Raw genomic sequence first — 23,003 nt, 5'->3', positions numbered from 1 at the left:
CATAAAACACACGCAAATATGCACGATGATGAATTGACGTGAATAGCGTCCCTCACTGGCTCCACAGAACCGAGAGGGAATGAGTCCACTTCACAGATCAAAGAAGATCACTTCAACTTGAACCGTAACACTAGTTCACTTCACTTCACTTTACTTTAACACTTTGAGTGACTTCTGCCGCTTCACGTGTTCTCCTGCTGTCGCTGTGCAGTATATATATATATATATATATATATATATATATATACTCCCTCTTCCTCTCTCAGTGTGTCAAACATTGCAAGGCCACCAGGGGTTGCCAGATACTTCCACTTCTTGGTCCTGGTGACACAGTTGGAAATGGTAAAAGAGCCTCCAGCCTCCCAGCATGAAGAAGAGTCATTGTTCTTGTGGATGGCAACCAAATGAGACGCAACAGAATCCTGGAGGAAGCGTAAACGGTGATCACACAGTCAGTGCTGCAGAGCATCGGGATTATCATTGTCAACAGATTCCTCAGCTACGCCGTAAGTAGTAATGGAGATTGTTCTATTTCTTGATAAGTAGACTCTAAAGGGTGCATGGTACAAAATCCTGAGTGTAAGACTTGCTTAAGGACAACAGGCGGACAGTACAGTGAGAGGTGTCTAACGTGTGGAGGAATAATGTTTGTTTGAGTTAGTAGTATGTGTGAAGGATCAACTTTAAACACCATATCTGAGATATCTGAGTTGTTAAGAATCATAGTTGATTCACTGACACACGTTCATCAGCGGTTTCTTTTCTTCTCTGTAGAACACTTAAGCGTTTGATAAAGCTGACGTTAAAGAAGAAAGAGCACCTTGCCCGCCTGCAGAGCTTCCTCTCAGACAGGCATCGCGGTGAGACTGAGAGCCATTCCTATGGTGGCCGGCCAATGCCTGGCCATGGGCAACGGTTCGATAAAAGCCCCACAGGCTGAGGAGAACAGCTGCCTGGCCTCCATCCACAGGGACCCCCCTGGCCTGGACACAGATGTCCTCAGGTACCTCAAGCCTATATGTGCTCCGTTATCAAGAAAGCTATTGTTAGAAGTACAGGAGGAATTCTTAAAAACAGTTTATTTGAATTGCTTACTTTAAGTGTGTGTGTGTGTGTGTGTGTGTGTGTGTGTGTGTGTGTGTGTGTGTGTGTGTGTGTGTGTGTGTGCTCAGCTGTATAAGTTGTGGTGGTTAATACCAATTCAATGTTCACAATGAAGAGAATGAAGTATCAAGAATCCTCATGTTGTTTAATGCATTCAGAACCTTTTTTGCTGAAATGTGAAAGCATCCTTTGAATCAATCAATCAATCAATCATCAAGGTGAATCATTTCAAGAAGCCTGTCACGATCACCATGGTTGGATCGATGCACCGTTTCGCTTATGGGTCTCAAACTTTAATAATGTGCAGGGTGTTGTGGAAACCAAATTTTCTGAATACATTTGAGGCAAAATACAGTAAGCATGCAGTTGCAAACACACGCTTCCTTTATAACCAAGACTTCCTCCAAACCTAATAACAAGTGTGTATCAGTGCCTTCCAAAACCTTTTTCATTGTTGTTACAGAAACACTCACACAAGCATGTTCTGATCTGCCATGATTTAAAAAAAACGACCTAGTTATGGGTCGGAGATGTCGTGGTTAAACAACGCTGATGTTGGCTCTCGGTAAGAACAACAATGAGGGTGGAGGGCCAGGTCGAGCTGCCTGGTAACTGCTCCTTGCTTGGCAGAGAGTGTGAGTCAAAGGCAGTTGAACAGTGTGTTAGGTTAGTGCTGAGGACGGCACAGAGGCAATGATCGGTCAAACGCCATTTAAACAGGCCAATGCTTGTGTAACGTTGACTACATTTCACCATGTGGATTGTTCTATAAATAACACCACAGTGAAATACCTTCTGACAAGCTTACAGAGGTTCATAGGAGGTTCATATTTCCATCCATATACTTATCTTCAGGTTGCGGATTACCCAGCTGGAGGCGGAGCTGTCACGTCGGGACCTGGAGTTCCGAGCCCAGGAGCTCCAGTTACAGCATCTCCGCGTCGAACTGGAGGCCAAGATCTCCCAGATCGACAAGCTCCAGGACGCCATCGGCTACAACGACGGCCTGGGCCGCTCTCCGCCGGCTCCGCGCCACCACAGCCACCGCCGCTTCAGCGTCATCAACCAGGGGCCCAGCCGCTTCCACAGGGTGGCTGTGGAGGTCCACCGCAGGCTCAAAGCAAAAGAAGGCGTGTCTGCCGAACCCACCTCGGAGAACTTCTGTGGAGGGTTCAGAGCAGCCCACGTCTCAATCGCAAAGTCCATCCACAAAGACTCACAGTGAGTTAAAGGGCAATCCCAGACAAATAGGGAGGTTGGTATTAACCTTTTTTTGCCATAACCGCGTTTATATAACGTCTCAGATTCATAACTGCCAATTGAAGAAGCCACAATATCTCTGGGGTCACATGACACGTGTGTGTGTGCCAGTTGCTCACATGAACGGCAGATGACTTAGACAGTGTAACCATCATGGTGTGCATGCAATGCAATCTATGTAATCAACCGATTGCTGATAATTACTACATTGTGAACAACAAATCCTCCATTCAGGACCAGATATACTTTATTGTTGGACTACAGTAAATTATAACGTTCCACAGCAATATAGAACAGATATATTATGAATGACAGATGAATTATGTGCTGATTAACTTTTGATCACTCGCTCTAAACAGCTTAAACCACTAATGACAAGATTTTAACAATAAAAATACAATCTTTGATTTTCTAATCATTTGAAATGAGTGTTTTTATGTAACCACTATAGATGAAAGTAAAACAAAATGTACCATCACTTATGATTCAACTAGAACATGATGTATTACGTCATCAACAGGTTCTTCGGTTGTTCTTCATTGAAATAGTTTGATCAGTTGTGATCAACCCAAACAGAGTATTATCGGTAGGAGGACGCGAGAGCTCTGGCAGGCTTTTGTAATCCCCCCCACCTCTGAAAGACCACATTAGCATGGCAGGACAACAGAAAGACACGGAGGGAAACAAAAGGCCACCGAATCTAAATGCAGGATCCGAGTCATTACGGGCTTCAATTACGCAACCTACGCTGCTTCTCGTGCCCGCTGCTCTCAGATCCATTCAGCACTCTCCTGTTCAATGAGTGCACTAGCACATCGTCTGTGTGATGTGGTAATCAGGGACGCACACTCCGCTCGGGGAAGTCTGCGCTGAATAAATTGGAATTGCAGACATTAATGCGGTGGCTTGGACCCAGGACCCACATTTGCCAGATTCTATTTGTCTAGCAACACTGTCTGGTAAAAGCATAACGGCATTCATGCAGCGCTGATGAGATTATATTTGTTATTGAAAATAATACAAATTTTAGCATCCAACAAATGAATAAACAACACAACCATCTCAGCTCTTACTAGAACCTCACGCACACAAAGCTTAAGAGACCTGATGTAAGAGACCTCATTCCAAATGGTTTGGACTTTGAACAGATGGGTAATTGTCCCTGCTTGTATTGGTCGTGGGTGTGAGGGTTCTATATTTCATATATTGTGGGATTGGCAGGAGGTCAAAATGTATTTTAATAAAAAGTTGGATTTCTCATTTAAAAGAATACTTTACCCACAAAATGACCATTTGTATATCAGATACTGGAGGAATCCAAAAACAGAGGAAAGCCTTGATGAAATGGGGGCCAGCAAAACTATGAAAACATGTACAAACTCTCAAAAAACTGTGTAACAGTCGTACGCTTACGACTTCACCAACACATTTGCTGTTATTAGAGGATGGAGGGTCTCAGATGCTGTAGAGATTGTAAAACCCTGTGTGGTAAATGTGTGATGATGACTACATTTGACTAGACTTGGGTTAATGCTTGTTTCTGCTTCTTCTTGAATCCCAGCACCAAGAAGCTCATCAACAATGCCATCATGAACAACGACTTTCTGAAGAAGCTGGAGCCACAGCACATGAGGGAGATGGTGGACTGTATGTATGAGAAGGTCTACACAGAGGGACAGCTGGTCATCCAGGAGGGGGAACCTGGAAACTACCTCTATGTGCTGGCAGGTAGGCTCTCACGGGTTACTCCACCGTCACATTTACAGGTGGAAAGGCTGAGGGATCTGGGGGATATTGAGGGATTTTGTCCAGTTTACAATACAGGTGGTTTTGAGAAAAGTTTAGGAAAATTCATCGCATTTACAGAAGTCTTCAGTTCAACATTTACAGATGTTATTTTCCCATTAAGATGGGATTTGTACCAAAAATCTGGTTTAGTGTTCTTTTAAGAATGCTAGAATTATTTTACCTGTATGTCAAAGTAGTTGTAAAGTTTCGAGATCTCTTTTAAATAGAAATTGTAAATGTATGTTTTCTCAATCACATGAGTTGTAATTATACGTATAGACTCTCGCATACTTCTGCCGTTCTGGGCAAATACTCGACATACTACTTCCCCATTACATTGCACCTTGAACTTTGACCCTCCTGCTTATATATCCACTGCACAGATGAAGAACAGCCAGAAAAGTATGCTGGTCTGCTTACTGCAAAATGCCACCGGGAGCAATAGGACATCCACTTTTTGGGATATTGCTTTTGACATAGCAAATCTTTTTGTGGCCCACTAAACGGTTGCGTGGGAATTGGAATGCACAGATGGTGTCAGAAGGCCAGGCTGGCTGAGCTGGGTGGGGGGGGGGGGCGTGATTGACACATTCCTTCGTAATTCATTGTGCATACAGGACGTGTAACCTAGCGAGACTGCATGTGGTTACGCTGAATTTTGCTCATGAGTAGTTGGCCCATGTTTTGCCATTCTTGCCAAAGCGCCTAGACCAGGGGTCGGAAACCCGCGGCTCTTCAGCCCCTCTGTTGTGGCTCCATGAGTCTACATCCACACTAAAACCATCTCCGTCCACACGGTGTTTCAGCATCGTTTTCTAAATGATCTCCGTCCAGACTACAACACCTGAAAACCAATATCTCTATCTCTCTCTCTTTCATCAATTTTACTTTAAATCAACACTTACACAACTAACCTGGTAGTCGATCGGTAATCAATGTTGTTGTTTGTGATTTTCCGTGAACGGTCATGTGATAGAGGCGTGACGAATCAGGGAAGGACACGTCGTGACTGCTGAGAACCAATCAGGTAGTGGACGCTTCTAAACTTATTTGTTTGCAAGGGTCCACATGAAGAGGCAATCCGGAGTTTTCAAACTCCTCCGTTTTCAGTGCTTTGAAAACTCCGGCGTTGTGTGGATGCTTAGTGTAAACGTCTTCAAATGGAAACGTAGTAGTGTGGACGTTATTTTTATTACATTTTTTGCACAGTGGATAATCTTTCAAAGGAAGTTGAGGGGATACTGTGTCACTGAAAATATATATTTTTTAATATTTGGTCAACTAAAATGTGCATCACATCATATTACGTCGCTGTCAAGCCCCTTTCCCTGCAGGTGTCTAATCATGATTTGCAGATGCAGAGCGATTTCTCAACTATTGCAGCAAACTCCCCTTTTCATCAGAATTTGATATTGTTATAACATAGCAATAAAAAGTCAAGAATTGTCTTTATTCTTGTTCTATAATTTCATAAATACAACTAACTATAGTTTTTATATATATAATATAACTATATATAAAACTTTATAAGCTGTGATATCAAATAGACAAATTTTCTTTGGTGGAAAATAGAACAAAATGGCTCTTTGGATAGTAAAGGTTGCCGACCCCTTGCCTAGACAATTTCCTAATTTCCTAATTTGCCGATATGACGCATGACGACAATGAAAGCTAGTGTATTTGATCATTAATAAATAGCTGTTGAGTGACATGTTTGCGGTAACTTTACTTTGAAATGCCTGTAAAGCCGTCCTTAAGTACTCTGGGTAAGCGTAGTAACACACATGCAAGAGGAAGAAATGAAACCACCGTCGTGTTCAGTTATTCTACACCAGAACGTGGTGCTGTGAGCTAACGCGCTACAGAACAGGACCGAACCAACCCACTCCATTTGGAGAGGATATCTGATGTAAATGAATTGAACAGTAATAAGGTAATAAATACAGAACAAATAGAAATATATTTATATATATATATTTAAAAGGTTCTGTTGTCGTCTCCCTTCAGGTTGTGAGCGTTGACAGTTTTGTTCATGAGTGAGGATAAGACGGGTCAGAACATTGACGTGTGGATGTGGTGCAGCAGGGATGCGGTGCATGTGCGCCAGTAGACAACGGGCCCTTTGCACAGGAAGTTCTGCTGCTGTTCGTTGAGCAGCGACACACGATCAGAACGCCGATACTTGTGACTGAGCTCTGAGAAATGCTGACAGGAGCCACATCAAGTGGAGGCTGTGGCTCAGCGGGGGTCTGACCCCCCATGGGCTCACTCAGTCACCCATACACTGTTGTACCGGACTGTTGATTAGGGAGCCGAGCCTGAATGTGAAGTGGATCCGTGTGACAATCCTCACCTAGAGTCGTGAGTTGTGGGTCACAGGCTGGGTGGGCTGACCCAGCACGAAGTAGAAAGAACAACATGTGTATCCAACACACACACACACACATGTGGATGATACAATGAGTTTGCACTGTGTGCTGTGTTTGCCTCACTGCAGACGGCTTGCTGGAGGTCATTCAGAATGGGAAGCTGCTGGGGGAGATGCGTCCCGGCACAGCGTTTGGAGAACTGGCCATTCTCTACAACTGTAAGAGAACAGCCACTGTGAAAGGTGAGGGACTAAACCTTTTAAGTCCTAAGCCTATTTTTAGGCATCTGCTCGAAAATTGCATACCCATACTAAAGAGAGTGTATTTCGTCTAAATACAAGGTGTATTGTAATAGTTTTGGTGTTTTAATAAAGCTGACACTTGTGAGATTTGTTCACATTTGTAAATGTCAGTATATATGTTACTGGTTAAGAGTAAATTAAGATGGCACACAGCACAAATTGAGACATTGATTCCATTCCAATCCAGCTGTGTCCCAGTCTCACATCTGGGTACTGGACCGCCAGACTTTCCAGACCATCATGATGCGGACCACACAAGCCAGACATGAGGAGTACTTCAGCTTTCTGCGCAGGTCCGAACCCAACTGAGAGGATGTCTCTACTAAAATCAAAAAGCATCAGCCTGTTAGCAAGTTAATAATAACATAGTAATGTAACAAAGAACAATAATAGCTTTGGCTTTCAGACGGGGTTTAGGTTTCAAACCGGGCCTTGTGTGTGTCGTGTTCAGTCCTTTTGGGTCTGAAAGGTGTAGTTACAGGACGCACCCTGTGCAGAACTCTATACAGTCAGCAGTAGTGCACCAACGAAACACAGGTCTTATGACAGGTCAGGTAAAAGCAACACAGACAGAACAAGACAGGGCGCCGTCAAATTGTCTATGCATTAAAAACTGTGCAACAAGCGAGCCAATAGCAGCTGGTTACACACAAAGCCTCCATTTGACAACATGGACATGTGCAAACAGATACTCAATGACTATATGTGGATTTGAAAAACACTGTAAGAAAAATAGACTAAAACGTCTTAGTTACATAATCACAGTTATTGAGTTCTATTTAACATTTAAAACATGTATTAAACCTTTATTTAACCAGATAGGTCCCACTGAGATCACGAGACAAGACAGCATCACAGTGTTTCAGACAACATGCGTGCAAATGTAAAAACACACAGAACACACACAGTGCATTGTTTCAACAGTATCAACTACAAAATCTTACAGATCTTATGTGTAATAAATCTAACTGTTTTTATTATTACATCATCAAAACAATCACAAATGCAAGGCAATACATTATTAGTATTATTATTATATAAGCATTATAAGGATGTCCTAAATGTTCAAGTCAGTTTATTAAATTTAACAAATGACTATATTGTTTCACTGTATATAATCAATCTGTCATCACTTGTGATAAATGTGAATATGTGTTTCTCTGCAGTGTGTCTCTGCTCAGAGGACTACCTGAGGAGAAACTAGCCAAGGTTGTTGATTGTCTTGAAGTGGTGAGTACTGTCCATTCATGCACTACTGGTTCCATACGGTATCTGTTTCTAACTAATTAGTGTCAGATCGTATCAAAGTGGATTAGAAAATGTCTGACATTCTGTCTTTTCAGGACTACTTTGAAAAAGGGGAGTATATTATCCGAGAGGGTGAAGAAGGGAATACATTCTTCATTATTGCAAAAGGAGAGGTGAGACGTCAGCACATTCTTCTCAAACATGCCATCTTAAAGCCTTCATATTTCCTTAATTGAAAGCAAATATTTGTTTGGAGTCTGTTCAAAGAGGGTCACAGTCTGGTGTAGGTAGTATAAACCGCCTTCTCAACCTGTGATCTGCTTTGTACTTGTGTTCCCGTGGCTGTGACATAATGTCATTAGTCAAAGCCAAAACACAGTTACAAGTCCACAATTCATCACATTTTATCAAGCTAAGATAAGATAAACCTTTATGGTAACACTTTACAATAACTACACACTATGAAGCATTAGTTAAGTGTGAGTAAACACTTAATTCATCATTTATAAAGCATTGATCCTACATTAACACTCATTAGTATACAATTCATAACAACAGTTATAAATGTTTTATTATTGATTAATAAGCTCATCTATATTGTGTGTCATGATCGTGTTTTCATACTTTATAAATGATGGATTCCCCATTTGTAAATGAAGTATTATATATATATTACAAACCAATTATTAAGGAGTTGTAGATGATTAATAACATCCTTTATAAAGTGTTAGTAAATGATTAAGAACTTATTTAGATGTACATTATTCATGCATTTATATATATATAATGATTTAGATATGCACTAATGGTTAGGGACTATGTTAAGATATGCTTTATAAATGAGTATTAATAGTGAAATTCATGATTAATTCAGGTAGTCACATTATGTGACGGCACTTCTATAGTTATTCCAACCCTAACCATGATCTCTTCCTAAACATATTATGGAGGTCGCTTATGTTGCATGACATTCTTAAGAAAATGCACAAAAAGTTAAGTTAAATTAACTTTTTGTAAGATTTCATACGAACCGTTGTATGAAGGTACATTGATCAGAGTATCGCTCTTTGGAGAGACTCAGTTTACGGCACATCCTTGTCCCATACACTGGCTGACTTACAGAAAGTCCAACGATGAAACAACGATTGTCTCAATTTCATGACTCCGATGATAAAACATCGACAGACAGAAATATAACAGTGATTAGACAAACAGCTGCTGCTTTGCCTCATTCTCATGGTTTCTATTGGTAGGTCATAGTCACTCAGAGCACAGAGGGCTTCGACGAGCCACAGGAGATCAAGACATTGGGAGTGGGAGACTACTTTGGAGAGAAAGCTCTCATCAGGTACAAACGGCATGTTTACAGACGGCTGAGGACTCAGTGCAAGACTCTAACATCAAACACATCGCAGAACACATAGAACATTGTATGTAACGGTTTTTGTTTCTTTGTGGTAAATCTGAACACATTAGATGTCTCAATAACCATGAGGTAAGGTCAGTGAACTTACACAAATACTGTCCAACTGTCTGCCTTCAGGTGTACATCAGTGTTCACGTCACATTACGAGAACTGATTATGAGGTTAACAATGACAGTGAAGGGTTAACTCCTCTGTTCGTCATGGCCATGTTGTTAAACCACTACATTATCACACAACTTGAATGAGCGTTAACTTGGTGCACTGTTGTGTCTTGATGTCACAGTGTCTTCCTCCGTTGTGTTTATTGTTGACCACTCTGCCTCTCATTGACACTTCTCTACCTGTCCACCAGAGGCCCTCACACATGTCCACCTGGCTCAGTCACCTGACTCCCACGTCTAGCCACGCCCACCTGGTCCCCATTGCCCTCATTAGTCTTGCAGTATATATTTATCTGCCCATTTCCACCCATTCCCAGCCAGGTTGTCAATATTGCTTTGTGCCATTGCTTTCCAGCCCCTCCCTGAACCCAGCAACCCGTATCTCACTCATAGTATTTTAATAGTACCTGATTTATTATCACTACCCTGGAATTATAGCCCCACCGATTGCGATTCTACCTCATCACCAGTATTTGTACAGGCTGAATAGTACTCTCTTGGCCCGTTCACACAGCCTGATCAAAATGGGGCTGTTCTGCTTTCTGTATGAAAGCCGTGGAGGGGACAGAGTTGTTTGACGCATGCTCCTTAATATACTCAACATCTTCAATATCCTCAGCCACATCAACTTCCACATCGTCAACAATCTCAAAATCCTGAGTGTCCTAAACAGGCTTTGCATCCTCAGCATCTTCAACATGTTTAGCATCCTCAAAACTATCCTTAACCACTTCAGCATTCCCAGCATCCTCAGCATCCTCAACACCCTCAGCATCCTCAACACCCTCAGCACCCTCAACATCCTCAGCATCCTCAGCACCCTCAATACCCTCAGCATCCTCAACACCCTCAGCATCCTCGACACCCTCAGCATCCTCAACACCCTCAGCATCCTCAACACCCTCAGCATCCTCAACACCCTCAACACCCTCAGCATCCTCAACACCCTCAGCATCCTCGACACCCTCAGCATCCTCAACACCCTCAGCATCCTCAACATCCTCAGCATCCTCGACACCCTCAGCATCCTCGACACCCTCAGCATCCTCGACATCCTCAGCATCCTCGACACCCTCAGCACCCTCGACACCCTCAGCATCCTCGACACCCTCAGCATCCTCGACATCCTCAGCATCCTCAACAGCATCTTCAAAATTCTCAATATGCTCTAAAATCTTCGGCCAAGTCCACATTATTATCATCAAAATCCAAAGAACTAAGGTTTTTCTAGAAGCCATCCAACATCACTGTTGTGACCAGTCACACTTTTAATAATAACTAATGAACCAATGAAACCATCAATGCAAACCAATGAAACCCATACATACAAGAAGATGACACCTACCTACCTGTGCACTGTAATGATCACAAGTCATGAATAATGTCTTGAATCTGGTGTGAAGGCCCGAACAGCATCAGAGGAGACATGGGACAAATAATTGTGCTTATCTAGTATTAGTCATGTACAATCAAAAGAACAAGTCAAAGAGGTCGGTGACAAGAAGAGTCCTTCAGAGTGTAACGGTCATCTTACATCAGGAAAGCTTCAGCAGCACCGTTTCTACTGTAGAACTGTACCATTGATGAGACGGAGGAGAACATGCTCCCTCCAGGACAGTCAGAACATACTTTACCTTCATCCCACAGCAATCAATGCAAACAAACAAAGATGTTCAGTGAAATGTGAAAACACTTCATTAGAATCCAGTGGACGCTGTTGGCTGACCAAGGCACGCTCCATCACACTGCAGTGTGTGTGTGTACGGGTTAGTGATGTGTGTGTGTGTGTGTGTGTGTGTGTGTGTGTGTGTGTGTGTGTGTGTGTGTCACTGACCTGTGCATGTATGTTTACAGTGAGGACGTTCGCTCAGCCAACATCATCTGCAATGAGAGCGACACACACTGCCTGGTGGTGGACAGAGAGTGAGTAGCTGGACGTTGTTTATTATGTACAGCTGGACCATACACCAGACCCTGTAGTCCAATCTGCATACCTGATGTCAGATGACAATGCAGAGGTCAAAGAGTTAATTCACAACCTACAAAATAAAAAGCTTCTTTTATTATTTCGACGCATTGTTCATCATCCAACTCCTTTTACTCTAAATATATAATTTCAAGTGAAATTATAAGCAAATGTGTGTTCTTTCAAATAATGTGACGTGGAAGCAATGGACCAACACTTCAACTTTTGAGGTATATGCATACGAATTCAACCTGTTCCTACTTTTCCATCCACGCAAAATAGGACATATTGGTTAGAAAGCGACCTAGCTGTGATATTCTACACTAGATGTGTCATCATATCACCTGTGGTCAGAGGCAAGTTCATAAACGCATTTATAGACAAGGACAACATCAAATAAACTGAAACTAAAGTATATACTGCTAGTTTCCTGCATAGCAATGATACCCAATACTGTGCTTATAGATGACACACACACACACACACACACACACTGAAAATAAAAGCTGTTCATGTCTTTGCCCCCTGCCTCCTCCTCTCTAGCAATTTCAACCAAATGGTGGGAACTTACGAGGAACTCCAGGCTTACCTGAAGGAATACGTGGAGGAGCTTTCCAGGAATGATGAGAGGAGACATGGCCTGTATGTGCACAACGACAGAAGAGCACAACACACATGTGCAGCTGTATACATGTTAATCAAGCCTCCTGGTGAAGTGACAATTGTAGTGGCTGATTGCATGTCATATAGTCACTACTGCATGTTCAGCTTTACTGATCTGGGCTCCAGATGTAACCGTGTGTCCTGTGTTATTCCTCCGTCAGGCCGCACTCTCCTCAGCTTGACTCTGCAGAGGCCCAGGAGCTGAGGAAGCTGAGGGAGAGGGTTTCTCTCCTGCCGTTCCAGGAGCTCGAGGTCATAGCTACGCTGGGCATGGGAGGATTTGGACGAGTGGAGCTGGTGAGCTGCAGTAGCACTACAATGCCCCGGCTATCAGCGGTTATTAGTCGGCCCCTCTTTATACTGGAAATCATTGAGCTGGATTCTGTTTACAGCTGATCAATCAGCTGATCTTGTGACCCATATGTCTGCATAGATAAAGGATTGGCTCAGTGGATATGATAGGGTGAGGGATTAAACATCTGGAACACAGGGACAAACATTCAAGTGACACACGAGAAAAGCCTGAGAAGTCCGTTCATTTCATTTAAGGAAGGTTGTTCTCGTGAACTGTTTGTAGCCAAACCTCCGAAAAGTAATGCATAGTAATTCATATATAACCCAAAAAATCCATGTAATCATGAGCCAGAAGTCAGATTTATTCATCAGGTAACTTCCGTACTTTAAACCCAAACCACGATCTTCTCCTAAACCTAACTAAGTAGCTTCGTAGCCGAAACATCTCTCACTGCATGTGTTGACATTCTTAAGAAAACAAAAAAATAACTTTCCGTAACATTCCATACGAGCCGTTGAATGAAGATACGTTGATCAGAGTATTGCTCTTTGAGTGGCAATGTCTACGTCTTCCACTGCAACATGTAGCGATGATGGTTCATTTTAACATCAGTTTACATTCATACAGACATTCAGCCGATGTGTAGTTGGTGTGTTTGTGATGTTTAGCTGTGATATACAGTATAGTGTCCCTCAGTGAGCGTTGTTTGGTTCTCAGGTGAAGCTGAAGAACGAGGACACCACATTCGCTCTGAAGTGCATTAAGAAGAAGCACATTGTGGACACCAGACAGCAGGAGCACATCTACTCTGAGAAGAACATCCTTCAGCAAACGAACTCCGTGTTTATCATCAGGTGTGATACTCTCCGGTTTCTTTTGTTTTCTATTCTTGAGAGTATTTTAGGATAATGAGTTGTTTTCTGTACTCTGAGCTAGTGGAAGCATGTAGATGTTGATTGAGGCTGGGTAAGATGCCTCTTCTGTTCCTCAGGAGAAGATAGAACGGGGGCTGCTCAGGGTGTGGGCTTCTCTGTGGAGTTGCTAAGGAGCTTGCTGGGAGAATGCTTGTGAACAGGGTCCCACCACTGCACTGAGATTTATCTGGACTATGACTCTAAAGAACAAAGGCCTTGTGCAAGCGTTCTGTTGACTGTCATTCAAAGGGAAAAGTTCAGCCAAAATGTGATGTTCACTCTCCCACTTAACTAACACAACACTCCTGTCACTCCGCTTCTTCTTCATTAGTTCAGAGGGTTTTCTAAGGGCTCTGTGTTGAATGAAACCTAAGAACGACAATTCCTAAAAGTTCCTGTTCGTGAACTCAAAATACAGAGAATGAGGACAAAAAGTGTTTTTCTCTGAAGAGCTGTCGCATCAACTATTGTAATCTGCAGTGCCTCACTTTTTTGGTGACCTTATAGGTCAATAGAAGTGCATCATTGGCATGTTGTAGGAATATGATCATCAGTAATATATTTTCAGCATTGCATTACCATAACAAGACATCAATGACAGTGCAAAACATGAGTTTCTACTAGACGTGCTCCTCAATGTACAGCATGTATCCTTACTTAGGGTTAGGGGTCCTACTTTTAGTTCATTCTTGATCTGTCTTGTTCTCTATGCTAGCAGGAAGTGTTCTTAATGCAACACAGTAGTTAACAAAGCGTCTCTTGGCTGTCTCTGCGTGTATTTCAGGTTATTCCGAACATTTCGGGATGATAAGTTTGTCTACCTGCTGCTGGAGGCGTGTCTTGGTGGAGAGCTGTGGACTGTGCTGCGGGACATGTGAGTGTAGGTCCTTTACCTTCATAACGACTACCCTCTATGCTCCCAGAAGAGACGTTTCTATCCAATAGCGTTAAGGAGAGCGGGGGCATGCATTAGCAATAGTTTAGCAGAAATGATTGTGTTCGGATTTCCACAAGCCAATGAAATGACTCAAGTCTTTTGTTTGGCCACCCACAAATTCTGTTTGTTCAGAAAGCTTTTTCTGGGACCATGAAGAGCCCAGGGGACCGAGTACTATGTATTCAATTAAGTTGGATAAAGATGGATGGGGGAAAGTCTGCCTGGCAGAGGAAAGAGAGGGGAGCTTGGCGGCTGGATGTGAGCAGCAGACAGGCAGGCAGTGATCCTGTGGGACAGAGAGACGGAGTTTGAGAGGAACCAGAAGAAACACACAAGAGATAACTTAAATGCACAAATCAAGAGGCCTGAGTCTTTGGCTGAAATAACGATCTGTCGATGAGTGGATGAAGAACTGTGGTTGATATGCTGCAGAGTATTTTGTTGGGTTAAGTCGCCAAACATGAACTGCGCTGTCCCCGGCAGTTTTCTTCAAACTGTCCATTGGTCGGCCCTGTGTATATTCATAGAATTCCATTAACTTGTGGATCTTTTCCTAACCTATCAGGAGTTATTTTGATGAGCCCACAGCCAGGTTCTGTACTGGTTGTGTCTTAGAGGCCTTTGATTACCTCCACACTATGGGAATCATCTACAGAGACCTGAAACCTGAGAACCTTCTCCTGGACGCTGAGGGTTACGTCAAAATGGTAAGCCTCTGTCAAAATACGTTTTCCTGTGACGTCCTTTAGAGTGTCATTCATTGTGTGTCCATATTGTTTGTGTGTCCTCAGGCAGACTTTGGCTTTGCTAAAACGATTGGCCTTGGGAAGAAGACCTGGACGTTCTGTGGGACTCCAGAATATGTGGCCCCAGAAGTCATTATGAACAAAGGCCATGACTTTGGAGCTGATTGCTGGTCCTTGGGAATCCTCATATTTGAACTTCTTACTGGCAAGTAAGTCCGTGAGGTAGAATCTCCTGCTTTTGAGATATGCTTCTTTTAGAAGAAAACATTAAAGCAAAGAAATGTGCTCCACATAACATGAATACTGCGGTGACTCTAAGAAAGATGCAAATAAACTTATTTCCCAAAAGTTGTAAACTCCTCCTTTGAACGACATAGTCTGAAAACCTGTTTTTCTTCCAGTCCGCCCTTTGCTGGATCAGACCCCATAAAGATTTACACCATGGTCCTCCATGGCATTGAGAAGGTGGACTTCCCTAAAAGAATAGGGAAGCGTCCAGACGAACTCATCAGGAGACTCTGCAAGTACGGTGACTCCAAAAAGCATGACCAGATATTAGGATAACACTGCTCTGTCATTTCAACACATATTCACAAGAGAGATGTCCAAAATAGGAGATGTCCCAGCATTGTGGTCCAACACATGCACTGTGAAATCTGGTCTGCACTTGCTGGAAGGCTTACTAGCTGGTGCATGAGGGCCCTGATTCTGATATTAATGTATATCCATTCAAGCATAATCAAGAAGTTATGTCAAGAGCACTCAATCCCTTTATTACTAGCACTGTCTGCTGGAACCATAACTATCTCAACTCCAGTCAAACTGCGCATGACTGACAGTGTCCTAGCCTTCATTCAATAGCCTTGGAGTGGACCAGGCCGTATCATTTTGAATAATGATTATGTTGCAGTCACAGTGATATGGGTCGTATTATCGACATACATTTGTCACAAATGCGCTGGCATCTCATTGTGTTTGGACGCTGCTGCGGCTGGGTTAATTAAGCCAGGTGTTAGACTAATCTAATCATGTGAGTGTGTTACATTTCCTGGTTTCTTTTTAAACATTAACAGGTTATTAATCCTGAAATTAAACAACTCAAAATGTCTTTCACTCTTAGGCTAAACCCAGTAGAGAGGCTGGGGAACAAAAAGAATGGCATCATTGAAATCAAGAAACACAAGTAAGTTTACAAATGACATCATTCTTCATTCCTTTTGGACTTTTTTAGATGTATGAAAGTCAACCACATAACTGCTGATAATTTCCGAAACTGTAATGTTAACTGTAACAACACCTGCAAAATACCATCGACCCAACCACACTGATCCTGACCAGCTGAAGGTAAGTCAAGCAATGTGAAGCGCCACTACGAGACAAAGCACAGATCTTTTGAGCAAACGTACCAACTCACATCTGAAATAAAGACACAGAGAATAAACCTAAGAGTCCAATATGATCAGAATCAGAACACGTGAATTCATGACCAACAATGATGTTAACAGAGAGAATAGAGCTGAAACATGAGGTTTAATAAGATGAAGTCCATGCTCACTAACTTTTATTATGGTTTTTTTTATTGACATCACTTCACGCCTGAATGAACTGAATTTAAAGCTGCAGGACAATTCAGTTCAATTCATGTTTCTAAAATGTAGTACTTTAAGAGTCACATTTTTTAAAAGCTTTCTGTTACGTATTTTATTTCTAAATGCAGTTCTTGAAACAAGAGAAAAACATGTATTTATTATTAGAGAACGTATTATTTATAATTAACACAATACATATTGTTTAGATATTGTCAGTTGTTGACTACATACAGACGTTAATACAACTGTTGGCTACTTCAGTATATATATGGGACTGAATCACAGCACAGTTTACACATTATTATGATGTTCCGGACCCTTGCACGAGGAAATTCTCTCTAACTGGACCTCACTGAATTTTAATTGAATACCTCTGATGTACAGTTGTGGTCAAAAGTTTACATACACTTGTAAAGAACATACTGTCATGGCTCTCTTGAGTTTCCAGTTATTTCTACAACTCTGATTTTTCTCTGATAGAGTGATTGGAACAGATACTTCTTTGTCACAAAAAACATTCATGAAGTTTGGTTCTTTCATGACTTTATTATGGGTTAACAGAAAAAGTGACAAAATCTGCTGGGTCAAAAATATACATACAGCAACATGAATTAGCAATTTTGGTGACTTAGAAAGTTGTGTCAATGAAATGAGCTTCATAGCATGGCCTCTTAACTTCTTGTGAGTGATCATGAGTGACTACAGCTGGTGACTTCTCTGAGGCCATTTAAATAGGGCTCATTGGATACAAACGCCCACAAACGCTACAATGGGAAAGTCAAAGGAGCTCAGCATGGATCTGAAAAAGCAAATCGTTGACTTGAACAAGTCAGGAAAGTCACTTGGAGCCATTTCAAAGCAGCTGCAGGTCCCAAGAGCAACAGTGCAAACAATTGTTTGTAAGTATAAAGTGCATGGCACTGTTTTGTCACTGCCACGATCAGGAAGAAAACGCAAGCTATCACCTGCCGCTGAGAGAAAATTGGTCAGGAGGGTGAAGAGTCAACCGAGAACCACCAAAAAGCAGATCTGCCAAGAATTAGAAGCTGCTGGAACACAGGTGTCAGTGTCCACAGTCAAGCGTGTTTTGCATCTCCATGGACTGAGAGGCTGCCGTGCAAGAAGGAAGCCCTCGCTCCAAAAGCGGCACCTTAAGGCTCGACTGAAGTTTGCTGCTGATCACATGGACAAAGATAAGACCTTCTGGAGGAAAATTCTGTCGTCAGACAAAACAAAAATCAAGCTGTTTGGCCACAATGCCCAGCAATATGTTTGGAGGAGAAAAGGTGAGGCCTTTAACCCCAAGAACACCATGCCTACCGTCAAGCACGGTGGTGGTAGTATTATGCTGTGGGGCTGTTTTGCTGCCAATGGAACTGGTGCTTTACAGAGAGTAAATGGGAAAATGAAGAAGGAGGATTACCTTCAAATTCTTCAAGATAACCTAAAATCATCAGCCCGAAGGTTGGGTCTTGGGCGCAGTTGGGTGTTCCAACAGGACAATGACCCCAAACGCACATCAAAAGTGGTAATGGAATGGCTAAATCAGGCTAGAATTAGGGTTTTAGAATGGCCTTCCCAAAGTCCTGACTTAAATCCCATTGAGAACATGTGGACAATGCTGAAGAAACAAGTCCATGTCAGAAAGCCATCAAATTTAACTGAACTGCACCAATTCTGTCAAGAGGAGTGGTCAAAGATTCAACGAGAAGCTTGCCAGAAGCTTGTGGATGGCTACCAAAAGAGCCTAATTGAAGTGAAAATGGCCAAGGGACATGTAACCAAATATTAGCACTGCTGTATGTATATTTTTGACCCAGCAGATTTGATCACTTTTTCTGTTAACCCATAATAAAGTCATGACAGAACTAAACTTCATGAATGTTTTTTGTGACAAAGAAGTATCTGTTCCAATCACTCTATCAGAGAAAAATCAGAGTTGTAGAAATAACTGGAAACTCAAGAGAGCCATGACATTATGTTCTTTACAAGTGTATGTAAACTTTTGACCACAACTGTAGGTGTAAATGCCAAAAGGGGGGGAGGAGAAGACCACCGTACATATGTCTTCAACACTCATCCGCCTGCCTGATCATAAACAGCTGTTCTCTGATGGGGGTCATTCAACATAACACGCCGACGCACAAACTTTGCCTCTTTGACCTTCACATGGGGTGGAAGACAAAAACATCCCGCTGTGAAGTCCTCAACCTGAAAGAACTTCTTACGTTTTTGGAAACAAAGGAGGGATTTGGGCTGAGGGTAACCCCGCTACGGTCACCACGGAGCAGCAAGCAACTGGGGTGCACCAACAAGGCGAGTAGTTAACACACTCTCCTAGCTGAGATCAATGCAAATAGCAAAGCTGTCCTGAATGACAGTGCCTTCAGAAAGGAGTGCTCCAGAGGCTCAAAGGGACTCTTCACCAAGACCTTGAGTACCAATCTCATCATCAGGCATTGCCACAACTTTGCCTTGACCACAACGGTGGATTGCACTCTTGCCTCCTGGATGATCTACGCAATCTGTACAGACAAACCAGCTCTTCTCAGCCTGTCCCTCTCAGTAGCCACGCCTGGTTAGGATGGCCCAGAGTGGGCAGCGCACCGATCGCACCTGCCTCCTGAGACAGAACCCCCATCATCTGAGTCATACCAAGGCACCGAGTGGCAACCTGGAGCTATCAGAATGATTGCTCCTGTCTCACTCTCTGCAGTATGAGATGGACGAGGCAAATTGGTGAAAGGCGTAAAGCAGCTTTCTTGGGCACGTAAGCATGTCTTCAAGGGTTGTCCTGCTTTGCCAGGGAGAACCGTTGTGAGCGGTATGTGTCGCATCTGTTGACAATCGGGTGCTCTGAGGCACACAACTACAGGCTCTCTGCCGTACTCAACAGGGCGGTGGACCAAACTCCACTGCCTGTTGATGCAGGCCACCATTGTGTGGTTGTAGGTCCTCACCATCACATGCTTCCCACTTGTCAGGGATTCAAAGTCCTGGAGGACAAAGCGCACTGCCTGTAGTTGGAGAAAGTTGATGTGTCGTTCCTCAACCGCTCTCCCGAGGCAAGTCCCTCCCCAACCTGTCAACACACCTGTGAACACTGTGACGTACAAGGTCATTCGTCCCAGCAACGTTCCCTTCAATTGGTGTTGTTCTCTATAAAAGGTATCCAAGCGCCATTTGTGCTTCTTGGCAACCAAGCTGAGGCGGACAAACCATATCTGCAGGCGTCACATGTGCAGCAACCCCAGAGGCAGACATTGAATGGTCAGCCACCTTGAATGCCAACGCCTGCATGATGGTCAACACGGTCACTGTTTGCCAATTGCTTACATAAGGGCTGTGCGCACAGGGCAAAATGGGAGTTGTAATTTCAAATAAAGTTTCTTTGTTTGTTTTATAGGTGGTTCCAGGGCTTCAACTGGGAAGGTCTGAGGCGTCACAGGCTGCTATCTCCATTGAGGAGAGAGGTGAAACTAGGACCTTGCACGTGTGTTTGCAACAAGTCCCACAACAAATCTGTAGAAACAACATTTCAGTTCAATAGGCTTCAATAGAAAAATGTGATCACCTTTATTATTACCTCTGTTATGGAGAATGCTGATTATGACACTGTTTGTGACAAAGTGTAATAGAAAACTTGAGAGCAATGGATGAAAGTGATGATTCTAGTTAGACGAACCTGTCCAAACCTATGTGTATCAGGTCAGAGATTCTATCTTTTATTAAGCATTGGTAGAAGTATTCAGATCCCCAAACATTAAGAAAATCACATGAACGGATATTACAGGGGGAAGGTTAAGAGAGAATTTTCAGATTTGGTCAGTATGAACAATTTTGGGACTTTGTAGATTTGTAGATTTCCAAATCAGCCGGAGCTCTCTTTGGAATTCAACCGAATCTGTTGGTTTGTCTACATGGACTCATCGTTTCATGACAGTCCACATATTTCCAATCGGCTCAAAGTCAGGACTTTGTGAAGAGCTTCATTTTTGGTTTAGGGTCATTGACCTGCTGCAACACCCAGTTGCATACAAGATTTAACTTTCTAGCTGATGGTTTGATTCCACTCTCTGCAATGCACCAGACTACCTCAACATGATACCACCACCACCACGCTTGCTAGGTTCAGTGTGGTTTAGGTTGAACTCCATGAACATATCTTTTGTTATTGTGGCCAAATCTAAGTAAGAATATTTGATCTATGTATTATAAGTATATTTGACATCATGCAAATGAAAGTTGCCACATTACCATGATGTGCACTCACTGACAGAGGAAACTCTGACTGCCAGTAAAAAAGTTGTGCATGATCCCACGCTGACTAAATGTGATGATGTCATGACGGTTTGCCTTGTTTCTGCAGCTGAAGGGGCCGATGGATCACAGTCACTTTGACATGTTTCCTCCCGACACAGAGGAGCCTCCTGACGAGCTGTCTGGCTGGGATAAAGACTTCTGAACACTCAGATTCTATAGAATCGGAGCACCAGCAGTGGACCTGGCTCATGAGGCTGCATTCCCTCACCTCAGCCCTGAGCCACAGGATGAGACTTTGTGACAGATCAAACCTGTAGTCTAGCAGGAACTTAACAGGCTTCTCGTCTCCTGAGTGAGGAAGTACTTCCTCCAGTTTTCACAGTGTTTTACAGACAAATGCGTTTCAGATTTGTGCCATGAAAAGGCTCTGGTGGGACCAAAGATGTCACTTCTTTTTGGTTAGTGGCCCAAAACAAGTCAAGCACATTGAACCCAATCATACCGCTGTGCATATGGTGATGCCTTATTTTTGTAACATTGTTTTATATTTCTAATGTATTCCTGCACTGTTTGGCTGTGGGTTGTATCACTGAGACATCTTCTGGTGTACCTTTTGGTTACTAATACTGGGCCATGCTGGTTTCTTCATGAAACCTTCACCACTTTTTTGTATGTTTCCAAGTATTGGTTGTCCTTTATTGGTTAAGGATAGTCCTAAATGTGACCACACAATACTGTATCGCTGTAAGGTGAAGGGAAAGTGTCATATCATAGATCAAGCTACAAAAAGTAGATATAAATTACATAGGGCATGCTTATTGGTTTAAATAAATGAGGATTGGATGACGGGAAAGCCAATAAATCAAATTCCTCTGAAATATTTGGATTATCGAATGTGGCGCCCTTAGAGCGATGACACGTCACAATTAAAATGATCTTCCTGCTTGAATTAAGTTAAGTAACACTTTATGTATTTACTGTGTAATTTCGCTGACGGATTTCAGTGCCAATAAAATAAAGAATTCCAGATTAACGTGGGGTGTGACGGGAGTTCAGACCACTGCAGCATAATAAGACAGCAGCAAAAGTAAAAAAGAAAAGGATGAGTATGAGTACACAAACATAGCACAGGTAACTGGTACACATTTACAATCAAGTACTAACACAATATTTACAAGTTCTTACTTGTACTTAAAGTAACGTATAGTGGAAGAAAGCGATACTGTGTGGAGTAACAACAGGGTGTTTTTGTTACTCAGGAAAGAGAGTCCTCTCTAGTCTCACCTCCGTTGCTGCCTGAAGGACGCCCGCTCAGCTCTGCCTCGGTCGCCACCGGACCCCTTCTCCTAATTACCAAACAGATCAGCTTTCCTCGAAAGATGTTCCTTTGAAATGTGTGTGCAACAAACTGTCCTCTCGCTTTATTGGGCCTTACGAGATTCTGAGCATCGTCAACACGTCTATTGTCAAGTGGAAGTTACCCGACGCCATGAGGATCCAGCCCACCTTTCATGTGTCCGGGCCCTGCCTGGATTCCAATACCTGGTCGACTGGAAGGGATACGGCACAGTGGAGCGGAGTCTCCGGTCAGCTCATCCTGGATGATTCTCTCATCCGGGATTCCCTTTAGCGTCGCTCTCCGCCATCCCCCACAACCGTCCTCATTTCCCTCTACTACTACTGTCCACAAGCTCAAGTACATACGTTCAGGTTCAATGTTAACTCGACGTATCACTGCTTAGCTTGTCTCAGCTAACGTGATGCGCACGGTGACTGTTAGAGCAAATCACAGCCTGTCACACAATGCACGGTTTGCCGGCTCTCCATGGTGCTGTGGTGGGTGGAGTGACCCAGTGGGTGAACACATTTCAATGCAACTCACTCACATTTGCTTTTTCTGTGGAGGCGGATTGCAGAAAACAATCAGCTCATTGTTTTAAATATACAGTACAATACAGGAGACAGCACAGTT

General features: G+C 42.9%; 1 protein-coding gene across 3 annotated transcripts; it reads left to right on the top strand.

The window, feature by feature from the left end:
- The first annotated feature begins 445 nt into the window (after positions 1-445).
- Positions 446-22,051, top strand: LOC137878175 (cGMP-dependent protein kinase 2). Of its 3 annotated transcripts, XM_068718349.1 has the most exons (20): positions 446-506; positions 775-1,003; positions 1,960-2,325; positions 3,926-4,092; positions 6,650-6,763; positions 7,011-7,116; positions 7,990-8,053; positions 8,167-8,244; positions 9,325-9,419; positions 11,513-11,581; positions 12,168-12,266; positions 12,449-12,584; positions 13,300-13,436; positions 14,281-14,370; positions 14,999-15,140; positions 15,225-15,388; positions 15,581-15,703; positions 16,300-16,362; positions 20,175-20,241; positions 21,138-22,051. In XM_068718349.1, the coding sequence occupies exons 2-20, from the start codon at positions 882-884 to the stop codon at positions 21,231-21,233; spliced, it is 2,298 nt and encodes a 765-aa protein (XP_068574450.1). In that variant the 5' UTR covers positions 446-506; positions 775-881; the 3' UTR covers positions 21,234-22,051. The 3 variants fall into 3 exon arrangements, with proteins under 3 accessions (XP_068574450.1, XP_068574459.1, XP_068574466.1); XM_068718358.1 differs by lacking the exons at positions 446-506; positions 775-1,003; positions 1,960-2,325 and having other exon boundaries at positions 3,932-4,092; positions 20,175-20,261; positions 21,138-21,206; XM_068718365.1 differs by lacking the exons at positions 446-506; positions 775-1,003; positions 1,960-2,325; positions 3,926-4,092; positions 7,011-7,116 and having other exon boundaries at positions 6,751-6,763.
- Positions 22,052-23,003: the final 952 nt, after the last annotated feature.

The sequence above is a fragment of the Cebidichthys violaceus genome, unplaced genomic scaffold (genome assembly GCF_023349555.1).
Source record: "Cebidichthys violaceus isolate CVI_PGR_0920_01 unplaced genomic scaffold, fCebVio1.0.p SCAF_10, whole genome shotgun sequence".
In the NCBI taxonomy this organism is placed as follows: Eukaryota; Metazoa; Chordata; class Actinopteri; order Perciformes; family Stichaeidae; genus Cebidichthys; species Cebidichthys violaceus.
The sequence above is the reverse complement of the archived record's forward strand: the minus strand, read 5'-3'. Positions and strand labels throughout refer to the sequence as shown.

What these genes read in the sequence shown, in the direction of transcription:
- LOC137878175 (XM_068718349.1), top strand. Translation starts at nt 882, where the DNA reads ATGGTGGCCGGCCAATGCCTGGCCATGGGCAACGGTTCGATAAAAGCC. An exon ending in CTGGACACAGATGTCCTCAG is followed by an intron (nt 1,004 to 1,959) that starts GTACCTCAAGCC and finishes ACTTATCTTCAG; the next exon opens with GTTGCGGATTACCCAGCTGG. An exon ending in GATGAGAGGAGACATGGCCT is followed by an intron (nt 12,267 to 12,448) that starts GTATGTGCACAA and finishes TTCCTCCGTCAG; the next exon opens with GCCGCACTCTCCTCAGCTTG.